This window comes from Rhododendron vialii, chromosome 3a, assembly GCF_030253575.1.
Source record: "Rhododendron vialii isolate Sample 1 chromosome 3a, ASM3025357v1".
Lineage (NCBI taxonomy): Eukaryota > Viridiplantae > Streptophyta > Magnoliopsida > Ericales > Ericaceae > Rhododendron > Rhododendron vialii.
Window position 1 is genome coordinate 5,192,589 of NC_080559.1, and position 19,233 is coordinate 5,211,821.

At 40.8% G+C, this 19,233-nt stretch overlaps 1 protein-coding gene and 1 non-coding gene across 5 annotated transcripts; both read right to left on the reverse strand.

Moving 5' to 3' along the window:
- Nucleotides 1-335: 335 nt before the first annotated feature.
- LOC131320393 (uncharacterized) lies at nt 336-7,319 on the reverse strand. 4 transcript variants are annotated; one of them, XR_009198213.1, is made up of 5 exons: nt 7,172-7,319; nt 3,025-7,008; nt 2,650-2,736; nt 2,200-2,292; nt 336-934 (listed from the first exon to the last, which is right to left on the reverse strand). XR_009198213.1 is itself a non-coding variant. In XM_058351094.1 (2 exons), exon 2 carries the CDS (start codon nt 6,873-6,875, stop codon nt 3,042-3,044), a length of 3,834 nt encoding a protein of 1,277 aa, XP_058207077.1. In that variant the 5' UTR covers nt 6,876-7,008; nt 7,172-7,319; the 3' UTR covers nt 2,823-3,041. The 4 variants fall into 4 exon arrangements, 1 of the variants encoding a protein (XP_058207077.1); XR_009198214.1 differs by lacking the exon at nt 2,200-2,292; XR_009198212.1 differs by lacking the exon at nt 336-934 and having other exon boundaries at nt 1,638-2,292.
- Nucleotides 7,320-9,090: 1,771 nt separating this feature from the next.
- On the reverse strand, nt 9,091-9,198 carry LOC131321471 (small nucleolar RNA snoR100). The gene has a single exon (XR_009198516.1). It is a non-coding gene; the product is annotated as a small nucleolar RNA snoR100 (small nucleolar RNA).
- Nucleotides 9,199-19,233: the final 10,035 nt, after the last annotated feature.

Here is a 19,233-nt window from a genome sequence, read left to right on the forward strand (position 1 = left end):
AGTGGCTGTAGCTTTTTGTGGGTCGTTTTCCCTTTTCTTGTCTCTTGTTAAGAAGAATCCCTTCGTCTAATGTTTTAAAAAAATGAAAATAAGTCATATAACACTGAAAAAATGACAGATCATTATTGATTTTAATGCTACAACACATTTATCCTCTAGGTTTTGAAAAAAAAAAATCACGCTCTCTCGTTTAATGAAAAACAATAACTATATATTTTTTACTTCCTCAATAAAAAATTCCACAACCCCAACGTGAATTCAGGTAGTTCTAAATTCTTATGCCTCTTTCACTAATTCTCATAACCTAACCTGGTGCAAAACCATGATATAATCGATTTTCCCAACAACATAGTATATACGCCGAGCAAAAAAAACAACATAGTATATACCTAAAGCAACATATACATATGACCACGCATCGCAAAAATGGCAGCTTTCCCAAGACTTGACAAACTTATGAACGACTTTGGATAACATACACCCAAAAATACGACCATAATGTTAAGTTGCTAACATGTCCGCAAAATCATTCAGCTGCCACCGTCTGCAGAATCACTCTATGACCACCCTAGAATGGATTTCCCTTTTTCAAAATCGCAACAAACATTCGTTCACCATCGTTGGAACTCCATCTTAGGTTGGAATTTCATCGTGGGTTTTTCTCACGATTTCTAATCTGAAGTTTAACCGTACGATGGGGCTCACAATGAACTTCAGAGTTCATAATAGGTACGTTTTTTCCATATATTCAGAGGCCAGATCACAATATTGTTTTGTGTTGAGCACAGAAAGGAGTGAAAGTAAGAATATTCCGGTAAGGGACAGCTACCCGAACTGATTCGCCTCAACGGGGAACAGCAGCTCAATTTACCCGTGTTTTGTGAACAAGGAATTACCAACACTTCCCAAACTAGGAGCTGGTACTTATCAAACCCTGTAAAGGAGGACGTAAAATTGCATGAGAGATCGGATAGAATTTCCAAACCTATCACACGAATAAGATATTTGCAGGCAAAAATAATGAATGGTGAGTAATATTTATACAGCTGGGTAATCTCTGTCTCCTATGATCAATTCAAGAACTTGTGTCCTTCGAGTAATAAGTTCAACCCATACCATAAATTTACCACCTATCTTGTACACTAGTTGGAGAGTACATGCACGCAATATCTCCCACTATGCAGATCAGGAAGACAGTAGTACCACAAAGTCCACAAATTTGTCGAGCAAGCATCAAAGTTCAGAAAGGGACAATTTTCCAGTTGAACCACGCAACGAAAACTTCAACTACCAGAATAACAAACTAAGCATTCAATCTAAGATGCAAGGAATACCACTAGATCATGATATGTACAAACCCACCAAGATGGACAAACTATTAAAACAAAGCACAATCGATGGTTAAACCATGCTATATACGAACTTCTGGTTTCTTGCACTAAAGATAAACCGTATTGACTACTAAGTTTGAAACTAAGTTTGAACCAATCAATTTGGAGATGACGACAGCAAAACGTCTTCCTGCCATAAGTGGATACTGTCAAGCATGAAAGGAGTAACTCCTTTCATCTACTTGGTGAGTTCATCATTAGTTGGAAGGGTATTATACACTAAAGATGCAATTATATTGAACATTTTTTTTTTTTTTTATCTTTTCAAAAAGTCAAGAAAAAAGTCGAAGAAATGGTCAGCAGTACAACCATTCGGCTAGAATATATGATTTCAGTCGAAAGTTGACATCTTGACCAAGTGTATCTAAAGAGTGAAACAAAACCTTTATGCTTTTTGCCCATATATTAACATACATTCGTGCACCTTCTGAAGCATTTAAAAAGAGAACTACTGTAACAACCCAACCCAATTAAAAAAAAGGTGCACCCACATTCGGAAAAGAAGAAACTTTAGCAATCACTTGTTCACTCACTGTGGTCTTCTTTTCATGTAATAGATAATGGTTGATTAAATATAGACACATAAAAAAGAGTGATAAAACGTTTTTTATTGAAATATTTTAGCGAATTATGAAATGGTAAATGTGAAAAACAGATGTGTGACATTTTGGTTGTAATCATTGTACATTGATTGTAATTAGAGGCTTGTCTTTTTGTTCTGCAATAATATGATAAACTACACATATTTTCCTAAACGTGCACCCCAAGGTGTCGTGTCCTCCATTTTTGGAGATTTATGTGTCATTACCGTATCAATGTTGTGTCGCTCATCCATCTTGGTGCTAAATAGCATCCCCATATATGTCCACAACTAATGCTTTGCCATGCATCACCCATTGCCCTGTAAAACCGAGTATTATCGCGCTATATGCATTGTAATAGTAGCAAGGTCCTCACACTGAAGTACATCAACATGCTTCCATAAACACCAAAAAATAATGGAGTAAATTAAAAACCCAACACTGTGAGTCTGTGCCACATGGTCTACATTTACCATAAAGATCAAGATATGTCCCTAGGGGTGCTTCACCACAGACAACAGGAAGAATAATCCGCAAACACAAAATAAAACTAGGGATAAATTCATAACCAAGCACTGTATAAACATGGTTCATATCTAGAGTCCACATATTATAGGCGTTATGCCCAGGGGTGCTTTATCACAGACAATTAGAAACAATAATTCATACTGTTTTACCTGCCGAATCAGAGTATACTAGCGAGTGAAGCACACTCGCTGAAAAGTCTCCAAAAGATCTTCATCTGTTCTCGACACCAACCTAGCCTGGAAGAGAAATCCACACAGAATTCAAGAAAGCAAATATTCAAGAAAGCAAATATTCAAGAAAGCAAAAGCAAAACACCAGATCATCACAACGGAAACACAATATTAAAGTAGGAATATCATCTACAAAGCCAGCTTAGACTTCAGAGTTCTGCATAAGCAGCTAATGTCTCAAGTAATGTGATAGAAAAGCAAAGTAGATTAAAGCCTACAGATAGGGCAATATAGCAAGCGAAAAAGAACTGGGCGAAGACCCGTGCAGATACTATTCTAAGGAGCTTAACCGACATTCAGATAGCAGCAACTCAGATGAACATGGTCAACTCAGGCCTACTGAATATGTTACTCTCCTCGTCCTCCAGCACAGGATAAGCAGCCACAAGTGCGTCTTGTGCGCCAATATACAATGAGTTATAGATCTTCCAGTACACTTCCCGAACCTTCCTTGCTGGATGGAAAAGTCCCTGAAGGCAGTAGTTGAGCACTACAGCTGCTCCCAGCGCCACTCTCATCCCTTCAATGGCTTCCATGACAGCATTTATAACGTGTGGGGATGTCTCGAAAATATTTGGCCAGACGTAGTTCAGCAAGTGGATTAAAGCATCCTCGCATCCCAACCCAGCAACTCCTAAAGCCATGTGCTTCACAGCAGAAGCAGCAGTCTGCCTATGAACCAAATCCCTGTCCATGAGAGCATCCTCTAGCAATGGAGTCACTGCATAAATGTAATCCTTTCCCATTTCACCAATGTATTCGAACAGAAATGAGAGCGATTTCAGGACTCCATTCTGGACATTAAGCTCTGGCACGCGGTATTCGTTCATCAAGGCTGGCAAAACTGTAAATGGAGAACATGTTTCCGCCACGATTGCAATTGCAACAGTGGTACAAACACGATTCTGACGTTCCTGCACCTTGAGATTGTTCAGTAGTGTCGCCAGAACATCTTGTGGTCCAATAGCTTTTGCAATGTACCCGAAAGTATTAACAGTAGCTCTACGGATACCCTTTTTGTGAGCTTTAAGCATCTCCAGGAGCTCAAAACAGATCCTCATCCACTCTCTTGCCGGTACAAACTCAGCACCACGGTCAGCAATTCGACCAACAAGGTCGATACAATTCTCCTGGACTTTCTCGTGACGATTCTTCAAGATTGGTGTTAATCGAGGAAGCAAATCCTTTATTGGAGGAGTCATTTTCGTCATACCAATGACATTAACAATTGCCTTGAGAGCTCCAAGTATCGACCCCAAAACTTCTGGATACTCCTCTCCCAAATACTCATACAAGACAACCCCAAGATGGCCCATTAGTTGCTCTTCCTGGCACTGCTTCATTACCACAGCAATCCTGGAGATGAGATCAGCTGCTTGCTGCCTTACCTTTGCACTCTTGTTATTCAGACGCCACTTGATAGTACCACATATTTGGGGAAGGTACGGCTTCACTCTCTGCCCAAGAGCATTTACAACTGCACCAAACCCATTAAGCATCACATTAGCATCATCACTGGTCTGCTCCTGGAAGGCGTAAAGAATTCCATCAATCAGCAGCTCCTCCAATCGAGCATCAATGTCAGATGCTCCCAAATTAGCAACAACTTTTTCAATGGTTTCCATAACCATTCGCCGGTATGGTTCACTCTCATCTTTAAGGTCCTCAACTATTCTTCCAACAATATCGGCGACACCAACCTTGTTTGCTATCTCCACAGTGGTTTCCACAAGCTGTCGATAGTTTCTGCGATCCAAAGCCATCCTTCTGACCCAAAAGTTTTTGAAAAAATCGGGAAGTATATCACTTCGGATATAATCAGCCTCCACACCTTCTGTACTCACACACTGCTTCACCACCTTCAGCACGATTTTCTTCATCTCTTCATCGGGCGATTGAAACTCACGGATTAAAATGAACATCACTTCCTTCGTATAGTAGCTGGCATATATTGCATCCATCAGAGGAATGATGAAACCAATTGCCTTAAGGAAGGCAGCCAAGACTTTCCCTCGGTGGGATCTAATACCCTTCCACAGAGGCTTCAAAACCGAGTCAAAACTTTCAATACCATAGGGAGCAGCAGCCTCAGCAAGAGCAGCCAATGACAGAGCTGTAATAGTTCTGACCTTCTGATTTTCATCATTGAGACCATGTTCAATGATTTCCACAAGAGACCTCAAGTGCGGAAGAACCGCACAGCCTATCAAAATAGCAATTTGCTGAACAATCTTGATGCCGGTGTGACGAGCTTGCCAAGATTTCTTACTCTGACACACAGCTTTCAAGAACGGCAACAGCGCAGGAATTCCCAGTGCAGACGCAACGACGCTGAAGGCTCTGGCAGTGGTGTTCCTCACGTACTCATCTATGTTATCAATATCCGGACGCATTGCTGCAATCATGGTCGCAAGGCCAGCTGCCTTGCTGAGATTGGAAATGATCTCCCTGCCCTCTACACGGGCATAATAATCTTCATCAATCAACAGGGGTTCAATCACCACCAGAATTTTGTGCACAAATGGACGAACCAACTCATCCAACTTATACAGCACCCTATCAATAACCTTAACCAAAAGATGTCTCTCCTGATCTTCCAATGTGGGTTGCATGAGCAAAGGCAAAATTCGATTAAACAGTGGCCCCGCACCCAAATCTCGAGCCTTGTCCGTGAGCTGTCGCAAAGCAGTTTTCCTCTGCGGAGGAGTCCCGTTCTTGACCTTGAGCAGAAGTTTCATAATTTTCCGTTCTTTCTGTTCGTCAGGTGACAACTCCTCCTCCTCTTCTTCATTCAATAGTGCCCCAAAGTACTGATAATCCTCTGGCTTCATGAACGGCAACCCACCCGGCAATTCCTTTGGAACATCAAACTGTTGACCCCTGTTTTCCTCAGGAATCGAATAAAGAGGAGTCCCTAGCGGAGTCGGCGTAGCAAGGAGCTTCCTAGCAGGTGTTCTAATGGGAACATACGAAGGAGGGGGTTCAAGAATCTTATACCCCTCCATTGGAAACATTGCATCAAGCTCTTCATCAGTCAACGGGCGATTCCTCTCCTCAATATCTTTCTCCCACCTCAACAAATTATATTGCTCGGGAGTAATGGCACCACGCAAATTAATAGCTCCAGGGGTAGGCGTAGCAAGTTCAACCCCACCAACAGGAGTTACACCAGGGGTATATGCAGCAGCAGGAGTAGCACCAGCCATAGGTGTTGCACTTCCCATTGTTGCAGGAGTCTCATCCCACCTCGACCTTTGCCGTTTAGGAGTGGGAGTAGCAAGCCCGGCTAGCTTAGGTGTAGCATCCCAAGTCATCCCAGCAGGAGTAGCACCGGGAGTAACCCCACCAGCAGACGGGGTTGCGTCAGAATCAGCCAAACGACCGGGAGTGGGAGTCTCGTCCCACCTGTTCCTCCTCGAAAGGGAAGGAGTTGCGTCGCCAACAACCCTACCAGGAGTTGGGGTTGCATCCCACCTCCCAATCCCGGGAGTTGAATCTGGTAAATCCCAATCAGACTTGGCTTTCTTCGCCGCGTTATCCTCCTGAGACTGGTCCCACCTGTTCCTCCTCTTCTGGCTAGGCTGAGAAGCAGCAGCAGCCACTGCACTGCCGCTACTCTCCTTCTCCCCTCCCGCCGCCTTCCTCTCCTCTTCCTCCTTCTTCTTCTTCGCAATTGCCCTCAACGTATCGTCCTTCTCCCTCTTCAACAACTCCTCTTGCATCACATCCTGATAAGTCCTCACAGACACATCAGGGGTCTTATCCCCGGCAGCAAAAGCATCGTGCCTATCCGGTGAAATCACCCTATTCAATCTCCTCCTCCTGTAATCATCCTCCCTATCAACAATCCTCTGAGGCCTCTTGAACCCCGCTTCGTCTAAATCCTCCCCTGTCCCTCTCGGCATATCCTTCAGTATCGACTTGGGGGCCGTGTACGAAGCCAGTTTCCTCGCCACCTCCGAATCCATCGCGTCCAAATTCTCCTCCTCATCGTTCACTGGTATCGACAGCTCATAATCCTCGAACCGGTTGTTACCTCCATAGAGATCCTTGTCGTAAGTGACCGAAGTGAGGGACGCGAGCTGCTGCTCCAGCGCTTTCTTCTCCTCTTGAGTCTTTGCAATCTCGGAATCCAAAGACGCCATGTTTCAGACAAGATACAAAAACCCTAGTCCTTCAAAAACCCTAACCCTAGACCCGACCAAAACTCTCGTTTTAACTTTTCGATCTTATCTCTCTTTCATGTATCAACCGACAGGATGTCAAATCATCCAAGACCTGCACACAGAAGAACATCTTCCCATCATTTCATGACAACGAACAATCAAAAACGAGACCGAAATTATAAATTTAATATCGGGAAAAAAAAACATCTCTGATGATAACTACGATAATTAGAAGAATTAAGAACGGGAATGATTAGAGGAGAGAGAAAACTGACCTGATTTGCTTCAAATCGCCAATCGAGTGACGGTAGAGAGAGAGAGAGAGAAAGGGCACGAGTATGTAGGACTGTATGCGGGTGTTAACCAAATGGGCACGAAAGTCGGTTTGGTTTCATGAGGCCCAGAATTTGGGGGGCTTTGGGGGTTTGGAGTAATTGAAAATTTACCCTGATTGTTGGACGTTATAACAAATTGAACCCTGGATGTTTTTGTTTTATTATACCTAAACCCTGTACTTTTGCATGACTGCAAAGTCTACCTTCCATCAATATCCACTTAGGTGTTGCTTCTCTTGTCCTTATTAAAAAAATCTCGTTTATTAATTTTGCGCCAAAATTTGTGAATTATTTATTCGTCTCAACGAAACGACCGAAATAAAAAAAAGTCAAAGTTTTTTACTTACCCAAATATTTTTTAAAATAATGAAGATAAAGCCCAAAATATTTGGATAAAAATCATAATTTTGTTACTTTTAATTTGGCACAAAACTAACAAACGCGAAAAAAAAAATTGAATCTTTTTGGGTTTTATCATAAATGTTTTAAAAAATATGAGGGTAAAAGTTATAATTTTTTATTTAGCGCAAAGCTAACAAACACATACAAAAATTTGAACGTACACAAAACTCAAAAAGCTCCCGAAAGCTAAGAGAAACGACTTAAGTTTAACCGTTCGAAGTCTTTACAAGTGATTGGTAGTTGAATTTTTTTTATAGTACAAAATTAGTCTTTTGGTACCCTTCAAAATGCAGTTTTGATATGGGTGAACCTACTGTTTTAATAGAAGAATAAGGGCCAACCTTAATATCTTGCTTTTGCTTGATTTTTAATGATTGGAACTCAGGCAAGTTCAGAAAAGAGAAATTCAATCTTCAAAATTGCCTGCCTAGCGTTTCATTGAATTGTGCTTTCATAAAAAATCAGGCGTCTAGTTAGAGAAACTCTAGCCGTCCGCGCTCCTTCATGACATACCCTATATTTCTTTCTTTGTGATCAGATACACAGCCAAAAGGCTAAGAAGAAACACCAATATCAGGAATATGAAAACATCTCAAACAGCACGCCACGGGCGAGGCAGATTTCTTCCAAGAGCCAGAGAGGCAAGCTTGGCTGCTATTCTATTAGCTGCTCTACCAATCCAATTCATGCAGAGGAGAATTGCTTGCCGACAATTTGACTCCACAATAACATTAGACATCCCCAAATCTTCGGCCATCAACCCGGCCAACCAATTTGACATTTCCTCGCCTTGCCAGAACCAAATTAACCGTACGAGGTCTCACCACTCCATCAACAATTGTCTCTTTGAAATCTCTAAAAACAACAGCAGACAAAGCCTCATTTCTCATCCCAGACATGGCCACATCACAATTCGCATTCCATTGATTTTCCCGAAAGGGGAGACCATAACTGAGTTGCAACCATGGGATTCTGAACTCCAAGCTTTGTAGATTACCAAAACAGATTGCTCCCTTTCATTTATTCCGACTGATAAGTTAAAGAGGCACTTCACTTGAAGGAGCAAAAATTAGACCTTGACCTTGGAAAGAGAGATCGATGTATGCATATGTATGCATATGTTCCTTTTACATAACATGGATACATAGAGATCGACTTTTCAAGTCTATAAGCACAGTTTGTTGGGCTGGAAACACAGCAGCTGCTTAGCTACACCGCAGGCTCCTTTTCAGCAGCAGCCTTACAATAAGAAATGTCAAAAGGTCTATGTCCTCTATTTTTCGTGTTCTGAACAAGCAACTAATTCTTAATGGAAGTGATAACAACAACAGAACCCATTTAGTCCCCAATCATTGGGGGGTATGGGCGGAGGAGGAGTAGAGACAGACCTAACCTTTGGCAATATGAGCAAAGTGGCTGCTCTCAGAATACCACTGAAACAATGGCCCCCCTATACCTGTTTTGCTGCGGAACCATGCCCCCAAATCAAAGCCAAATGGTATCAGAGATGGCAAACCTAAAGACCCAAATCAATTTATATGCACATTACCATGTTTCCTTCATTGAAAGTCCAGAGCATTGTATGCACAGTATCTTAATGGAAGTGATCACATGGAAAAACTCCACAATGACAAGCGACAAAAAAGAAGGTTATGAATCACCCAAGTCTCTGGTAGGGGTGAATAGTCACTGCTTTCATGTTAAAATTGGGAACCAAGAAAAGTATGTCTGCAAGTAATTCCTGTTCTATTTTCCATGAGAGTGTATTATAGTCAAGGTACATAATCGGGGAGGACGTTTCCACTGTTACAAAGAAACCAAACAAAAAAATCTAATTTATGGCCTATGGGGCTAATACCAAGTACCAACTAAGAAAATAAAGGATCCTCCTGTTAGTGCAAAGAAATAGATGACGTGCAGATGGACTAAAAAACTCAAACAAAGAGGCTTTTACCATAACAACATGAGCGATATGATTCAGAAGCCCTGTGGAATTCGGTGAATCCCTCAAAGAATATGAAGCATTTCCTGCATTCAAAGCTTAAAAAAGTTGCAAGGGGCAGTGGAGTATTGTTAGGTGTCTGATTAATCACATGGCATAGAGAGAGGCAGAGTAGCTTATATCTGCTCTTGCAACGCATTTACCCCATGTTGCTCAAGCATAAGTTACTTATATTGATCAAACAAGCTACTTCTAACTCCTAATGGAAAATGCGACGAGAAATGTTGATTGCAAATTGATGTGTATGTGTTGTAATGACTCCAATGTAGTCTTACCTGATTGACCATTAATTTTATCCAATCTGATCCCTTCTGGATATGAATAATGGTGCCATCTTGATTATGCATTTACAATCCTACCTTCTTTGCTAGTTCTCCGCGCCGTTTTTTTCATGGACAGTTAAAAGAAAATGATCTGCTGTTCAAAAAAAAAAAAAAACCTGCAAGAAGATGACAGAACATCTTAAATCACTTACCCTACGAACCCCAATCAGTGAAGTAACTGCTTAACCAAAATTTAACCAACAACAGCGACAGCAAAAAAAGAAAAACTAGCTGCAGAAGCTTCCATCAAGCCTAGTATTTCTAACTTATGCAGAAAAAAAAAGTTCAAGAATCGGCAAGGGCCAAAACTGATCAAACTCAAAAGATGTAGCATTCCAAATACTTGAATGTACCACTAACCTATGGAAAATTTGTACCTACAAGTTTATCTTACCCAAGTGGTTTATTGCAAACTGTAGCTCTATCTCGTCTTTCGAAAGCATGAATGGAGTTGCATGATTCCTGCATTATTACTTACAACATGAAAAAGAAATTGCGTTTAGCTCCTAGTTAAGCTTAAGACCAAGCAAGCCTGCTAAAGATGGATATGTTATTAGACCAGATAAAACTGACTCATTCTAATAAATTTGGAAATGAAAGCTACCCCTGAGGGGATTGAGCTGAGTAAATGAGGCCAAGAAAAGAACATATGAATAGCCGAATCGCCCTCACTGATGCCAGTAAACTGAGGTCCAATCTCATAGCTTCAATTTTTGCACGTGGGATTTCCTTAACTATAGCTTCTTTGACCTCTTTTCCAGAAGCCATACTTCTGATGCCCATTGGTACATGGACACCACACAATGCTAGAACACACACATACCTATTGACGCTGATGCAACAACAGCAACATGATAAGCATATGCGAAAAATTCAGGATTCAGAACAATACACTACTTCATCCAACACAGTTCACTCATCAACAATTGCCCTTCTGTCAGTTATGTGCAGCGCCCAATATGAATAGCAGATTGAATAGGCAAAACTCGAATAATCCAACTTCAGGGACATTCTGCAACATGCCTTGTTCTCGATTATACTTGTCAATTCCAAAACTTAGAGCGATTCGTTGCTAGGTGTTTTCCGCTGCTTATATAGAATTTTGCATGTGAAGTGTATAAGCAAATTGGTTCAATGAAGTTAAACTTCCTACCTTAGGTGTCTTTTTCAACAGAATGAGATACCAAAATGTTACTTTTAGCTAATTGAGAAAAATAATTTCACAAGTCCGAGCAAGCGAGCCCACGCAAGAAAACTTTCATAATAAAAGTTTTGACAAAACTCAGGATATTCCCCTTCTTTTTTGGTTAGTAAAACTGAAGATATAATGCTATACCGAATCTTTTTGCAACCATTCAAGCACCCCGCGCCAGCATTTAGGCTTGCTCACCCTTTTTTCTTCTGTAAAGCCTAGTGTTCTGTTATTGTGTGGAAGGAACCTGGAAGTACACATGCAAAGGAATCTCCAAGGGATGAAATAACAACCAAATTCAATGTATTGTGAAAGTAAAGGGAAACAGATTGTCCGTTTGAGTGAAACTTACACTGTCGAATAAGCAAGAATATTTCTTTTGGAGGAGTGAATAACTACTAATTTTACCCCAAAGCAGATGTGAACTACTCCTAGAAGAAGAGATTTTTGGCTATTAGTGTATTAGTGTTGTGATTTGTGATATCCCCTCAGCCAAAGAAGTTGTTCTTTTCTTGAACAAGAGGTAATTTCATTTCAAACGCCTGAAGGCATTACAAGATTTGACCGCAAAATACAGGAATGAAACAAAACTACCAGCATCTCGAAGCAAGCAAATGCACTAGCAGGCTCAATAACACATGCCGCGAAAGCAGACAATCAACGAGGTCGGGCATATAAATTGAAGTGACCATGAAATAAGAAATTGCCTTTCAGAAAAGTAAAAAAGAAAAAAGAAAGTGACCATGAAATCCAATATAAACATAGTAATTGTCATCAGGTTGAAGCCTGAAGGGTGGAAGAGACCTGTAACAATGGCAGTGATAGACCAGCCCCATGAATTCCTTCCTAAGCTGTAGAGCGCGATGAAAATGCATAATAAACTCCATTTCTGCTGAACAACCGCGCACTCTCTCTCTCTCTCTCCGGAGTGAATTCACAACATCCAGTGATAAAATGGGTTTCATCCGGTACGGCCATATCTATTTTCATGAAAATAAAATCACACAAATCATCTCCGATAATGTATTAATCAGTACTCGATTAATGTTATCTTCAACCGGGTTCATCATCTCGACAATTTCTACAACCTGAACCATTTCGATCGTAGAAATAATCTGTCGTGAGTTCACAATTTAAAAACTACTCTCTGCAAGGAGACCGTGACAAAATGGGTTTCATCAAGTGCGGCCAAACCTATTTTCATAAAAAAAACTTTGCACATATCATCTCTGATTACGTATCAATGAGCAATCGATTCACATAATCTCAACCTTGATTTTTCTTCTCGACAAGCTCTAAAATTGAACAGTTTCGATCACAGAAATAATCCAAAAGGAGTTCACAATTTACCAATTACAAGTTTCGACAGACTTCGCAGGTTCAATTGAGAAGTACCAGGAGAGTCCGTACGACGTCGTCACTCCTAAACCGTACCACAGGAGGTTTAGGAGTGACGACCGTCGACGTCGTTTGAACAACCTCGCTACTCTGAAGCGCGAGTTCTTCACCGTCCAGTGATAGAATGGTTTTGATCCAGTATGGACAAACCTATTTTCGTAAAAATAAATTCACAAAGATCATCTATGTGATATGTGATTGTGTATTAATCGGTATAATATTCAAATGATTTTCAATGTGGATTATCTTCTCGACAAGTTGTACAATTTGGACACTTTTGATCATAAAAAGAATTCATTATGAGTTCGCAAGTAATCAAAGAGCAAGCTATTTACAATCAAAATTTTTCTAAATGTAACATATTCTAAACCTAACCCACAAACCTTACAACAAATAGCTATACGTAACTCAACAAATATCCATGAAATTGCCAAAATATCCTTCTCTCTCCAAACCTAATTTTTCCCCAAATTTTGAACTCTTCCCCGCCACCACGCCACACCTGCTACTCTTCCTCCATAACCACCACCACGCCACAACTGCACCACCAGTTTTATTCCCAACCATTCACCATCACCAGCACAACACCAACACCACAAAAGGTCGGTATTCTCTCATATCTTGAAAATAATAAGGTATGAAAGAGAATTTTCTATATCTATTTCAATTGAAGTACGGGTACAAGGAATATATACAACCTTTCTAAACCTATTCTAGGACAATACTAATTTACTGCTACAATTAAGGAGAACCCTCTAATTGTGGAGTCTAATACAAGAAAGGTAAATTACTTCAATTACTCGATATGATTTCCAACACTCCCCCTCAAGTTGGAGAGTAAATGTTGTGAAGTCCCAACTTGCGACTCAGGTAATTGAAGCTATCTCTTCCCAAGGCTTTTGTAAATATGTCTGCAAGCTCATCCCGTGAAGAAATATAGATTGGAGAAATTTCGCCAGCTTGCAGCTTCTCTCTCACAATGTGACAATCAATTTCAATATGTTTCGTTCTTTCATGATAAACCGGATTTGCAGCTATATGCAATGCAGCTTGATTATCACAATGCAAAGGAGTAGGGCCTTTTTGATTGACTCTTAAATCTTGCAATATATAGCGCAGCCATGTAATTTCAAGGCATGTGATTGCCATGGCCCTGTACTCGGCTTCTGCAGATGAACGAGCAACAATTGACTGTTTCTTGGATTTCCATGAAACAAGAGAATCACCTAGAAACACACAATAACCTGTAGTTGACCTTCTTGTCGTCGGACAACCTGCATGATCTGAATCACAATAAGCTTTCAACTCAAGATTGTTCACAGCTGGGAAAAACAAGCCTTGACCAGGTGTACCCTTAATGAATCTCAAAACACGCAGTGCGGCCTCCATGTGTGGTTTTCTTGGCTGGTGCATAAACTGGCTTAAATTCTGAACTGAATAAACAATGTCTGGTCTTGTGACAGTAAGATAAATTAGTCTCCCTACCAACCTCCTATATCTCGTCGGATCGTTGAGTAGATCACCATCTGTGGGTTTCAATTTTACATTTTGTTCCATTGGAAACTTTTCTGGTCGTGCCCCTGTCAAACCTGCATCTTGTAAAATATCTAGGGCATATTTCCTTTGGGACATAAAAAGACCTTTCTTGGATCGCGAAAATTCAATGCCTAAAAAATACTTCAAGTCACCGAGATCCTTGATGCGAAATTGTTTGAGAAGGAAAGATTTAAGGTGTTCCATTTCTTTAAGATTATTCCCTGTAATGAGAATATCATCAACGTATATAAGTACACCTGTAAAAGAATCTCCATTAACTTTGGTAAAGAGGGAATAGTCAGCCATAGACTGTTGGAAACCTGCTTTCTTAATAGCAGTTGAAAATTTGGAGAACCAGTTACGAGAAGCTTGTTTAAGTCCATAAAGAGATTTATTCAGCCGACACACCAAATTCTCCCCCTGTCGGCAAAGTCCAGGAGGAGGAACCATATAAACCTCCTCGTGCAAGTCACCATGGAGGAAGGCATTTTGAACATCTAGTTGGTGAATAAACCAATTACGAGCAGTAGCAACAGATAAAAGGCAGCGGAGAGTAGTAAGCTTGGCAGTAGGAGAGAAAGTCTCACTGTAATCAACACCCTCAATTTGGGTGTAACCTTTGGCGACGAGACGAGCTTTGTAACGCTCAATGGTGCCATCAGCATTGTATTTGATTTTAAACACCCATTTGCACCCAATGGATGTATGACCAGCCGGTAATGGCATAAGAGTCCATGTGCAATTGAGTTGCAATGCATCTAACTCGACCTTCATGGCAAGTTGCCAGTTAGGATCTAACGTAGCTTGAGCATAGGAATTGGGCTCAGTGGTTCCTGAAATGTTAGCAAGAAATACACGATGCAAAGGAGACAAGCGATGATAGGAAAGAAAATTAGACAAGGGATGTTTAGTACCTGGAGGAAGAACCGGCGCCGAGGAGGACGACTGACCAGGGGAAGCAGAAGCAAAAGACATAACATAATCGCGTTGCCAAAGAGGGGGCTGTGTAGGACGGGTTGAGTGACGACGTGGCGATATAGGCTGAGTTAGAGGATCAAGTGAAGAATTGGGCTCGGGCAGCGAAGAGGAAGCGGGCCCAGAGGTATTGGGCAAAGGTGAGGATGCTTCTGGTGAGGTGGGGTTGTATGAGTGCTGATCGGGTTGAGAACGAGGTAAGACTGTAGGACGAGTGAGAATCGGGTTTGGGTTAGCTTTTGACTGGTAAGGAAAGCTGGTTTCAAAAAATTTTACATCCCGACTAACAAAAAAGGTTTTGGAATCCAAGTCAAAAAGTTTGTAACCTTTTTGCCCAGCAGGGTATCCAAGAAAGACACAACGTCGTGCACGAGAGTCAAACTTATGAGCTGGATGAACTACCGTAGCATAACACAAACAACCAAAAACACGAAGATGGTCAAGATTTGGTAGTTTATGATAAAGTACTTCGAATGGAGATTTATTTGCCAACAAAGGAGTGGGTAAACGATTAATGAGGTACACAGCAGTTAACACACAATCACCCCAAAAAGACAATGGAAGATGAGATTGAAAACGCAAAGCACGAGCAACATTAAGAATATGTCGGTGTTTACGCTCAACCACCCCATTTTGTTGAGGGGTGGAAACACAGGAGCGTTGAAATTCAACGCCATGGGTGAGAAAAAAATCCCGCATGGAAATAAATTCGGATCCATTATCGCTTCTGAGAGTTTTAATGGTGACATTAAATTGATTACAGACTAGAGCAAAAAAGGATTTAAGCAAGGCCTGTGTTTCAAATTTGTATGTCATCAAGAAGACCCAAGTACACCTGGTAAAGTCATCCACAATTGTAAGGAAGTAACGTGCACCAGTATGTGAGGAAATACGATATGGACCCCAAATATCACAATGTAATAATTCAAATGGTGAAAAGGTTAAAGTTTTACTCAAGGGGAACGGAATTCGTGTTTGCTTAGCCATAGGACAAACAACGCAATCATTATTAAATGAAATAGACATGGAAGGAAACAATTTTGAAAATAATTGAAGACGAGCTAATGAAGGGTGTCCAAGACGTTGGTGCCAGATTGAGGAAGGTGAAGAGGCATGACAGGAAAGTGAGGCTTTGGTCAACGGTGACATGTAGTAGAGGCCGTTATTCTGCTTACCCCAGCCAATCATCTTCCCCGAAGCCAAGTCCTGGATGACACAAAAATCAGCAAAAAGGATTATACAACAATGAAGGGACTTTGTGAGTTTACTAGCGGACATCAAATTTAAATGAAAGGAAGGAACGTGGAGAACATGTTCTAAAGTGATGTCTTTATTAAAAAGAATTGTGCCCGTAGAATCAATAGGAACCGACGATCCTGTAGGTAAGTTAACTGAAGGAATAAGAGAAGGATTACTATGAGAAAAAAGAGAGGAATCAGATGTGATATGATCCGTAGCTCCACTATCAAGAATCCAAGAATTAGAAAAAATGGAACTAATGGATGGAAGAGATGGATGAAACCGACCTGCTGCATTAGCAAAGACATCCGAGTTTTCGGAGGATGGTTTGGACAAGTTTACCATGGCAGTGGTGAGTTGTTGGCATTGCTCCTCAGAAAGCCCAGCAAGAACTTGGTGCAAGCTATGGGTTGCCTTTGTATTTTTGCACTGTTGCAGCAAGAGAAAAATTTTCAGTTGAGGAGGAACCAATTTCCCGTTGTTTTTCTTCTTGAGTGACTAAGGAGTACGCCTTTCGAACGCTTGGTAAAGGATTCATGAGAAGAATCTGACCGCGTATGGGATTGTAGGATTCATTCAGACCCATGAGAAATTGCATAATTTGATCATGTTCCCGTTGTTCATGGTAGACCTTCATTCCGCCACAAGAACAAGTGGGTTGAGTTTTATAGGATGCAAGTTCATCCCATAAAGCTTTGAGCTTTGTATAGTATGTGGAAACTGACATAGAACCTTGTGCATGTGAACTGATTGACTTTTGAATTTGAAAAATTCGTGGAGCATTGCCTTGTGAGAAACGATCATGGAAATCTCCCCAAATTTCTTGTGCCGTCTCAGCGTACACAACACCGTCCGCTAAATCTGCTTCGACGGAGTTGAGAAGCCATGAGAGAACCATTTTGTCACAGCGCTCCCATAGTGCGTAATCGATAGGTTTCTTGGCTGCGTCCGGGGCTTTGATTGCACCATTAACAAAACCAATTTTATTTTTGGCAGTGAGTGCAATCACCATGGAGCGTCTCCATGTTGCATAGTTGTTGCCGTCAAGACGTTTCGTGACTAGTAAAAGACCAGGATGATCTGATGGATGGATAAAAAAAGGACTTGAGGACTCAACCATAGATTCCTTATTCTGGCTATCGCCCATGTTGAGTGAAGGCAAGGGTGTGGAAACCCTTGAGAGCTTCAAACAATAGAGATAAGAACAAATCAAGAGCCACCAGATTGATGCTCTGATACCATGAAAATAATAAGGTATGAAAGAGAATTTTCTATATCTATTTCAATTGAAGTACGGGTACAAGGAATATATACAACCTTTCTAAACCTATTCTAGGACAATACTAATTTACTGCTACAATTAAGGAGAACCCTCTAATTGTGGAGTCTAATACAAGAAAGGTAAATTACTTCAATTACTCGATATGATTTCCAACATATCTGCTCTCGCTTTCTCTGCAATTCTGCAACCGACCTCCATGCGACCACCAACAACAGCACTTCTTCCGATCCACCACTGCTAGCGCGATTCCCTGACAAAAGGTTTGCACCGGACCACCCCAGACCTGCCATCACCACCTCCTTTAACACCACCTAACTCAAAAAAATAATAATAATTTGCTGGCATTCAGATACACATTCTCGAAAAATTTAGAAAATTTCGGATTTTAAAACTCGAAATGTTTGAAAAGTTCGGGTTCTAATACATGAATACTGTATAATGCATTTCAATGCGTCATATTATTTTAGTTGGTAAAAACGCATTTTCGGAATGCGTCATGCTCCATATATCGCATTTCATGAATGCGCGATTAACATCGCTCATTTTCGTAATGAGCGATGGACTGGTTCTGTCGTTTTGGACAACCTCGCGTCTTTGTACTATGAGTTCTTCACCAAACTCGCTCGACTGCAAGAGAAAGGCCAAATCAGATGTGGGTAAGCTCTTCTCTCTGCAAAACTCATTTTCAAGACTTCAATCTCCAGAGGTTTCTTCAACTTCTCCAATCTCCAGAGGTTCCTGAGGGATGATGATATTGATGAAGATACTGGGATTTTGCATAGAAGTTCATACGAACTCATTTTCTAGCCTTGCTTGCATTTTTTTCCCCTTGGAATTCGTTGCTGCACCTACATATTGGTTTTAGGCTTTTAGCCTCGTCTGATTCTCTTGTAGCTCTGCAAGCAACATATTGGCTTGTTTCATTAGCTTTCTGGCTTCTGCTATTGCCTATTGGCTTCTGGCTTCTGCTATCGCCTATTGGCCAATGGCATGATAAATAGTACAACCATGTTTTTCCTAGCCTTGTTGTTTTGGTGTTAGTTCGACTAGAAATGATTGTATTTTTGCTTATATGAAATCCAGTAATATTGGAGATGAAAGGTTTTTAAGAGTAAAGATTTGGAGCATTCATTTTTCAATAATATAAAAATGGTGATAAATGTGGGATAAGTTTGGGATTCTGTTACAAGATTTGATGAAGACCGTTGGAGTTGTTCATTCTTCCTAGCAAAAAACAGACTAAGGATTAGACATGGCCTAATTGGTCCAACATGACTCCTGCACGTACCCTCTCCTCTCGTTTCACTGGATGTTTTTTTCCGTTTTCCCCCTTCACCGGTGGTGATTTCGTTTGCTTTTGCAGACGATTTTTTAAATTTTTTTTAATGCACTGTTGACAATGGAACATATATGTCACAACGACAAACAAAACTGCAATTTTAAACTTCGATAGGAAGAGAAACGTTTAGTTGGCGCCTACCAAGATAATTCTACTGCATATATTTGCCTCTTTCCTTTCTTTTGGATGAGCCTTACATGGAAACATAATTCATAAAATGGTGTGAGTGCCGTGAAAACTTGTTCCTTATGGTAGAGTTAGATTTCCCTGGTAGAATGTGTCTCTACCTCTTCGAATATAATCCGAAATTGATA